We start from the raw sequence: 9,026 nt of genomic DNA, 5'->3' as shown, positions 1-9,026 counted from the left end.
GGGCGCTTAAGCATCTCTGGGCCGGGGCCCTGGCAGGACCATGGTTTTGCCCCATTTTTTTGGTGGGGGAGGTCAGAGGGAGCCTGGAGCTCCATTCATCAAATCAAGCAGAGCCAGGGGGCACGCACAGATGAGCTGGCCCCTGCCAGATGTCTCCCGCCCGTCAGCGGAACCCTCCTCAAGCCCACACTCCACTTCCCGCCCTGGCAACGAGGGGCAGGGCCTCTGGCAGCCCTCTAATCATCTTGGTGGCAGATGGAGCACGTTTGGGGCTCTTTTTATCCTGTGAGTTCATAGAAAATAAATGCAAGCCTGACTTCCAAGAAGGTGAAGATAATAGTAAATCAGTCTGTTAACCCCGCTGTCTGCCCCCACATCTCCCTTACCTCCCGTAGGCCACTGGGACCAGAACTGTCACAGCAGACAGTTGTGTCCAGGACCCAGGTCCTGCAGGAGGCAGTAATGCATGTGCTCTGAATCCGGGCTCAGAACCCATCTGGGATCCAGGGTGTTGGGAGGGGTGGGCGGTGGTCAGCAGATCATAGCATTCCAGTGCTGCCTGGTCTTCTCCTACCCCAAGCTTCCCCGTCATCTCTCTCCTCACCTCAGCAGCACAGATTTTGTGCAATGACAAGGAAAAGGAACATTCAGTGCCAGGCTTTTAATTACAATTGCTTCAGGCTGCTGGCCTCCATGCCAAATGGCCACACGGAGAGTGTTCTAGCACACCAGAAAGCCGAGGGGGTCCAGTCTGCGGTGCACACGGCACGTGGCCAGGATGGGGCTGTGTTCCTACCAGGGAAAGCCTGGACCCCGATTCATTCACGTGGGCCTCAGAGCAGCTGGGCTTTCCGCTGGAGCCGCTGGGCCAGATGGCACTGCCCGCCAGGACCCTTACAACAGACTCCAGGGAAGGCCTGTAATTGGGTGGGAGAGAGATCTTTGGGAGGAAGGCCGAGCTGCGGAAGGATGATAGGGATGGATGAGACTGTGGGGCACAGCCATGTGGGAGGAATAGGATAATCCCGTCCACAACACTTCACAATCTACAACGAGCTTTCCGCTTTCTCGAGCATGCTTAATCCTCCCATCAATCCTGCTTAGGAGACAGGGCTCAGAGAAGGGAAGTCACTTGCCCAGAGTTAAACAGGCAGAAAACCAGGTCTGGAGCCCTGGCCTCGCATTGCATCCAGCAGTCTCCACAAGGAGTCAGGGGAGCAGCCCAGGCAGGAAGCAGCTCATACCACCTCCCCCTCGGGAGCCACCAGGGCGACCATCTCTCAGGGCAGCACCGTGGTGACACTGGTGAGCACCACATGCTCGGGGACTTTGGAGACGGAGTACCGGCTGTGCAAGGACAAGGACTTGTGGCTGGCAGAGGAGCGGGGGCTGGGGGCCTTCGGAGAGTCGCAGAGACCCAGGCCAGGCAGGCAGCTGGAGAAGGCGGCCTTAAACTGCTCCCGGAATTTGCCTTGGTTGGAGACAAAAGACACAGCCATAAGGAGATGGATGAAGCAGGAAGGACCTTGGGCCCAGGAACACCCACGCAGCTCCAGCCAAGCTGCCTGTGAGGGGGCGGGAGGGCAGGGGAGAGCTGGGACGAAGAAAGCCCCAAAGGCGACCTTGGCATTGCCAGGGAGAGTGAGAACAGAGGCCCCGGAGCAGTTCCCAAGGAGAAATGCAATTTTCATCTGATTCCTTGACTGCACTCTGGCTCTGAGCCTGGCTCAGAACGTGGTGTCTGGTTCCGGGGCCTGGGGACACCTCTGCCCTCCTTGGTGGGGAGGGGGAGGGGCTCGGACCCATGGCTATGGCTAGGCTATCCCCACCCGTGCCCCACAGTGATGGGAAGGACAGCAGCAGCCTGCATGAGGCCCTGTGAGGGGCACCTCCGCTTTGCCCCACGCACCGCTCCTCCCCTGCTTCCCCCAGCACCCCGAGAGGCTGGCATCCTTTATCCTTACTTCATAGGTGAGACGCATAGAGGTGCATCGACTTGCTCAAGGTCCCCCAGCCAAAAGTCAGGCCCAGTTCTCATTTCGGAGCCCTTCTCTTGAAGGGGACAACAGAGTAGGGAAGAAGGGACTACCACAGCCAGGTCGGTCAGCCAAAGGACACCAAGGAAACAGATGGTGTCTGGAGCAGAAAACTCCTTGACCACACTTCGTCCACCAGCAAGCCTCCCTCGGGCCCCAGCAGAGGGCCAGGCACACAGTAGGTGCTCAGTAAACGAACATAAGACAGGAATGCCTGGCAGGAAGTCTGGTTGCCGCCTTTGCGGCAGCCCTTACATCTTCTGTTCCCCCTGAGCTGGAGACCGCCTGCTAGCCTTCGGGGACTAATTCTTTAGTCTCAGTGAGGGTTAGGATATGGACCCCCAGCCCCTCCTTCAGCCTTTTCCCAAAGATCATTGTTCCCAGGCTTGAATAGGCATCTGGACAGCTTGTTAGGCCTAGTTCTGCAGCCAGAGGCCTCGTAAGCCACACTTCTGCTAAGCCCAGGTGGGTCCACCCGGAGCCTGTTGGGGCAGGAGGTGCACACAGTGGGACAGCAGGGGGGAGCGGCCTGGGTTGGGGCTAGGGGACTGGGGATGCCTGGACTTCCAGACAGGGGAGCAAGAAGGCTGGTATTGGAGACAGATGGATCCAGAGACAGCCCCCCACATTCAGGCGGCTCTGCCAGTTCATGTCTAGCTGGGCATGGGGAAGCCCTCCCTGGCCCTGGGCTGCCTCTGCTGGTGATCCTCCCATACCCAAATGACTTGGTTATACAGTCATCCTCTCGGGCGGGAGCTCCCGGGCCCTCTTCCCATAAGCCTGGCTCCCCCAGAGCCTGTGTTGGCCAGACAGGGCTGACTAGAGGTTCTGGTGTGGCCTGTCTCCCACTTAGACCAGGGCTCCTGATCAGGGCCAGATCTCTCCCAAATAGGAGTTCCCAGAGCCAGCTCAAGATCCCCAGGCGGGAGCAGAGACATCCCCTCCCGCCATCCCTTTATTCAGCCTGGCTTGGGGGTGTGCAGACTGTTGTCCCGAAGACTGCCGCACCCCTCCCCACCCATCCTCCTGCCTCTCCAGCCCGCTCACCACTGAGGAAGTTGTAGATGATGGGGTTGGCAGCGCTGTTGGCATATACCAGCCAGTGGGAGAAGGTGAAGCAGGCATAGACGGCTTCTCGGTCGCTGGCTTGGCGGAACATCCCGAACACCCTAGGACCAGGGGGAGGACAGTCAGAAACGGGGTAGAAATGTGTGCACGTGTTCCCATTTTTGTTGGGTGGGAGTCACTGTCCTTATCTAAAACAAAGAAAAGCCTAAGGCTCAGAAAGGGGAAGTGAGTTGACCAAGTTTACACAGCTCCCTAGCGGCTATCGAGTAGAAGAGTTCCCACTGCCCCTTCTGTCCCACCAGGTGGCCCTTTCCGGGGCCTTTAGGTCTGAGGTCTTGAGCACAGAGAGTGTAACCAGGGTGGCTGTCAGGGCAGGGACCAGCGTCCATCTGCTCATTCACCAGCTCTCAGATCCCCTGGGACCCCCACCCACTTCCTCACCCACCCTTGCAGCGACATGAGGAGTCAAGCAAGACATCATCCATTGTTCAGTTAGGGAGCTGCCCAGAAGCAGTGACATGCCCGAGATCACAGGAAGTAATCCAGGAAATGGCCAAGCACAAACTCACACTGAGATTGGCTCTTGACAGACAGCCCGCTGCTCTCTCCTGTGCCCCGCAGCCCCTCACTTGCTGAACCCCGTGTTCCCTCCGCTTCCAGTGCTTTCCTCCAGACACCCGCTGGCCTGGTCCCTTGGTTTCCCCCCTTCCTTCAAGTCCCTGCCAAATGTCACTTCCTCAGATGAGCCCTTTTTTTTAACCCTTGTATCTAAAAAAAAAGATGAAAAAATAAACACACAAAACCCCACTAACTCGTCACCTTCACTCTCCGTGTTCTTTCCCTATTTTGTCTTCATCGCGGTATCCCTCCCTGCCCGTATGGTGGAGACTTATTTCTCTGCCCCACTAGATGTCGCCTCCAAGAAGGCAGAGACTTTGTCTTGTGCACGTGGTCACTGTGCTCCCTGCTCCCTGCCCCCCACCCCCACCGGGAGCTGATGGCTGAGAGAAGAAATGGAGGAATTTTCATAATCCCCTCGCAGGCAGGCCACGGCTGGCTGGCTGGCATTATTCACAGTTTGCCGGCAAGAAATTGAGGCTGGGAGGCTCCGAGAAGGGAACCTGCCTCCAAGGCCACAAAGTGGACTAAGGCCCTTCTTGCCCCCAAGCAGCTGTCCCCTCACGCTCTCACCTCTTGAGGACATTGAGGACGCTGATGGGCAGGTAGCAGAGGGCAAAGACCAGCAGCACCACCATCAGCATCTTGGCCGTCTTCCTCCGCGCCCGCATCTGCTTCATCTCAGCCAGGAAAGCCCGGGCCCGGGCCCGGGGCGGGGACTCTGCGCTCAGGCCCTGCCCCGGGTCGTCCGACTGGTCTGAGGGCCGCTTCCAGTTCCTCACCAGGGCCGATGTGGTGCCGGGGATCTGGCCAGCACAGAGAGAAAGGGAGAGCCGCGGTGGGTGGGGCTCCTCAGGAGCGCCGTTCTCCTCTGTGGGGGGCCGCTCGGGGTTGAGGGGGGACCCTGGGGCAGGCTGGAAGTGGGCCAAGGGAAGAAACCTAATATTCACGATGAAGACCGACACTCGGGGCGGAGGGGACCCCGTGAACTTGAATCTCTCAGGAGCTCACTGTGAACGCCCCACAGTGTGCCTTCGGGGAAGGGCTTCCTGGCCCTCGTTACTGATGAAAGAACCAAACCTCAGAGAGGCAGGAGACTCTAGAACATTCTCCCGAGCTACCCCTCCATCCTCCTTAGGCCATCGCTTCCTGTCGTGGGGGGAGGGGTGGTGGGGTGAGTTGTGCCCCCCACCTCACCTGTGCCTGACCCTGGAAAGGCCTGGGCAAGGAGCGAGCAGGTGAGTGGCACGGAATGACCGGAGTCTCAGAGCACAGTCCCTGCCTCCGTCACAGCCCAGAAACCTGGGAGGGGTCCAGATTTCAGGAGCAGCCATAGATATCCTTGAAGCCTCTCACACCTTTGGACACATGAATCACCCCCCAAAAGAGGGGCACAGGGCTACAGTTGAGGAAAATTAGGGGCTAGGGCCAGCTGAGCGGCTCATGACCGGTGTGAGCTCACTCAACCCACTCTCCTGCCCCGAGCCTTGGTTTTCTCATCTATTAGAGGAGGATAGTGACTCTTGCCATCGGGACTGGGGAGCTATAGGGCAGAGGGCAGGTGCTGGTGGACTGCAGGCTGGTCACCTTCTGGTCTGCATCCTCTCCTTGCCCAGGCACAGGACCCAGAAGTTAGCCCCCTGGTACCCAGAACCTCTGAGCACTCCCCTCCCCTCACAATGACCCCCCCCCCGTCCCCCAAAACCTGCTGTTGGTGGGTTTGTAACAGAGGCCAGCAGGCAGGCCCCGGAACTGGAAAGCTTCTGCCACCCATCAGCTGTGGCAAGTTGGCCGCCCTTCGTCAGCATTGGCAATGGAGGTTCTACTGCTTCTGTGCTTAGGTTGTTGTGAAGACGTTGGGAGCAAAGTGCCGAATTTGGCAAAAACGCAGAGATAATGTTGTTGTGGGGCCAACGTGGGCATTAGAATGCCACTGCTCTTCCCCTGGCTGGCTGAGGGGTTTGGGAGAAGAGGCTTTGCCTCTCTGGGACTCCGTTCTCTCATACATTCAGTTGGGGACAATATTCGAGGGTTGAGAGGAGGCAAGACTAGCTGGAAGTACCGGGTACAAGGAAGGGCAGCTACGGGCTCAGAACGATGATGAGATTTTAGACGCTGAAGCCGGTGTCAGTTAACATTCGGTTGCAGGGTCGGCCCCAGTGCTTTGGCCTTGACTTTGACCTGTCCTTGGGCCTTGCCTCTCTCTGGTGGCAACCGGGATGGCAGATTCTTTCTGTTCCCTCAGACCAGGACCCCTTTCCTCCCCACCAGCCCAGACGGGGACACCAGAGTGGGTCTCACCTGGCGGCCCCAGAGCTTGCGGAAGATCTGGAAATAGGCCATGGCCATGAGGCCCAGTGGGGCCAGGTAAGTGACAATGAAGAAGCAACTGTGGTAGATCTTGGGGTAGAGGTCATCTGTAGGGGTCAAGAGACACAAGGGCAAGAGACGCTCCCCTTCTGGGGTCCTCCAGCCTGTTCCACTTAGCAAAGCCCCCCCTGCCCCATCTGGAGTCATACAGTCAAAGCAAGCAGCTGGGCCTCTTAGAGACACCACGACAGAGAGGGTCTCTCTGACCCTGCAGTTGCCCAGCTGGTGGGTGTCCATCCTGGAGGGAGCCCTCACAGGTGTCTAGACTAGAGGAGATACCCGCTTTGGAGGTGTCCTTGCTAGATGCCTGCTGGATGGCGTCCATCAAGGGGTCACCCGCCCTGGGAGGGTAACCTTATAGAAGCCAGCTCGAGGGTGTCCTTTTGGGAGAAAACACTCCACCCTGGGAGCGCCCGCCCCATAAGCATACTGACAGATGCCTGTCCTAGGGGTACATGTCCAGGAGGCGCCCACTCCAGGGCCTCCTGCTCGAGGCCCCCACCATTACCTTCCCAGTGTTCATCACAGACGGAGAAGAGCCGGGTGCGGTTGGCTAGCTCAGGCAGCACGCTGCTGCATTCCATGACGGCAGCCTGGGGTACCATCATGGCCAAGGACACAGCCCAGATCCCCAGGATGGAGCCACGGGCGCGTCTCGCAGTACTCTTGAACAGCAGCGGGTGGCAGATGGCGTACCAGCGGTCCAGGGCGATGAAGCTGAGAGTCAGCACTGCCACTGACACAGACACGGCCTGCCCCATGGGCACACAGCGTCAGCCCCCTTGGAGGCCACCCACAGACATGGGGTGGGTAATGGGGCATGGTGTCCCGAAACGCCAGGCGTCCATCCTGACTGCACTGCACTGCTCACGGCTTCTGGAGCTTTGGGCAAATCACTCACCTTCTCGGAGGCTCGTCTGAGGAATGGGAACATGTCCTCCACCTTCAGGATTCTTGCGAGAATCCATGAAATCACGGGTGGGAAATGTCTAGGTCAAGACCTGGCCCATAGTGGATGCTTCCCTACCATGAATAGTAACTTAATGGGACCTACTACGTGCCAGGCACTGTTCTCATTATCCTCACAACCCCATGGTGCGTACTCTCACCCCACGTTACAGAGGAGGACACTGAGGCACAGGAAGGTTAAATAATTTGCCTAAGGTGCATTTCCTCCCCACCCTGTCTTTATTGTCAGTGTTTGTAGCATTAATCTGTTGAGTGGAAAATCTTAAAAATCCAAGAGGCGGGGCACCTGGGTGTCTCAGTGGGTTAAAGCCTCTGCCTTCGGCTCAGATCATGATCCCAGGGACCTGGGATCGAGCCCTGCATTGGGCTCTCTGCTCAGCGGGGAGCCTGCTTCCTCCTCTCTCTCTCTGCCTGCCTCTCTGCCTACCTATGATATCTGTCTTTCAAATAAATAAGTAAAATCTTAAAAAAAAAAAATCCAAGAGGCATTTCTCTTTGCCCCGGGATGCCTTCCCTTCCCCGGGGCTGTGAGGAAAGAGCCTCCCTGAGGGAGGCAGATATGAGCCTAGGAACAGAAGTGGAGGTGGAGGCTGCCTCTGGGAGGGAACCCTGCCCTCTGGGGTGCATCTTGGCCTCTGGCTAGGTCTCTTCCCCCAACCCCCACCACATCTGCACAACCTGATCCCTGCCGCTGGGGGGATGGAAGGCCCTGGCCGGGGGTAGTCTCCTCACACCAGCCCCCTGGGAACCAGGGAGCAGGCCTAGCACGCATCTGTGCCTGTCACCGTGGGCTTGTGCCCCTCTCCTGGTGAGTGGAGGTGACTGCACGTGTGTCCAGTGGCTATGTGCGTGTGGGTCTGCGGGTGTGACCAGGTGGGCACACTCTATATGAGTGTGTGGGCCGGGCCTGTGTCTCCAAGTGTCAGGCCTTGTGGCCGGGCCCTGATGACAGGAGAGGACGACACGGCAGAGGAACTGAGCCACCGCATCCTGTCTGAAAGGCAAGTCCAAGGGTCGCTGAGGTCTATGCAAGGCCATGGTTTTTTTGTACTTGGGATGACAGAGGGGTGACAGACGGCGCCTGAGTGGAGCTCACCTGTAGATAGGGGATGACCTTGCAGAGGGCATGACCGAAGAGCCAGGACTCAGTGATGTCTACCAGCAGGCTAGCCGGGAGGCAGATGGCTGTCACAAGCACATCAGCCAGAGACAGGTTGACGATGAAGTAGTTGGTGACTGTCCTCATGTGGTGGTTCCTCCAGACAGCCAGGCAGACTGCAGGGCAGGGGTAGGAAGAGGAGGGGGACGTGAGGCGGGGTGTGTGTGTGTGTGTGTGTGCAGAGCCGTGCTACCCAGCCCCCACACTGCCAAGCCAAGGGGAGTTGGGGAGGGAGAGAGAGAGAAGCCAGGCCCAGGACCCCTGCCAGTGCCCAGGGGAAGTCTGCAGCGCCGCGGGGACCTAAACACCTACCCAGCGTGTTGCCCACCAGGGCCACAAGGAACACAGCCACGTAGGCAGCGATGAGGACCCACTCATACTGCTTTGGGTAGAGATAATCACGCCACAGGTAGCGCAGGAACTCGTCTTCATAGTCAGGAGGCACCAGGGATGGTGATGGGTCCCCGCCGCCAGTGGGGGTCCCAGTCTGGGCCCCTGGGGTGGCCGAGGGCTCCATGAGTTCAGGAGCTGCTGATGGCTAGGGGCATCCTGGGCCCGGCAGGGCGTGGGGAGCCCAGACCAGGTTTCAGCCCACTTTTCTTGCACACAGGTCTCTGGGGTCCCAGCCCCAAGCCTCCTGAAAGAAGGAGGGGAAGAAGGAAGAAAGAACACTAGGAGTGTGCCAGGCACTTTGCAGGTAAGCTCCCTCTGTTCTCATAGTGCGTCGGTTATGGTGAGCCCAAAATCAATGGAGAAAGACAGATGTGGCTTACATCTCAGTTCCATGCTAGGTGCTCTTGGATGCC

General features: G+C 58.4%; 1 protein-coding gene across 1 annotated transcript; it reads right to left on the bottom strand.

Moving 5' to 3' along the window:
- Positions 1-799: 799 nt before the first annotated feature.
- On the bottom strand, positions 800-8,737 carry HCRTR1 (hypocretin receptor 1). Its single transcript, XM_044236350.1, has 7 exons — positions 8,533-8,737; positions 8,158-8,336; positions 6,601-6,844; positions 6,024-6,139; positions 4,296-4,528; positions 3,084-3,205; positions 800-1,471 (listed from the first exon to the last, which is right to left on the bottom strand). The coding sequence occupies exons 1-7, from the start codon at positions 8,735-8,737 to the stop codon at positions 1,281-1,283; spliced, it is 1,290 nt and encodes a 429-aa protein (XP_044092285.1). The 3' UTR covers positions 800-1,280.
- Positions 8,738-9,026: the final 289 nt, after the last annotated feature.

The sequence above is a fragment of the Neovison vison genome, chromosome 2 (genome assembly GCF_020171115.1).
Source record: "Neovison vison isolate M4711 chromosome 2, ASM_NN_V1, whole genome shotgun sequence".
NCBI classification, from domain to species: Eukaryota; Metazoa; Chordata; class Mammalia; order Carnivora; family Mustelidae; genus Neogale; species Neogale vison.
This window is presented reverse-complemented; position numbering and strand designations above follow the sequence as displayed.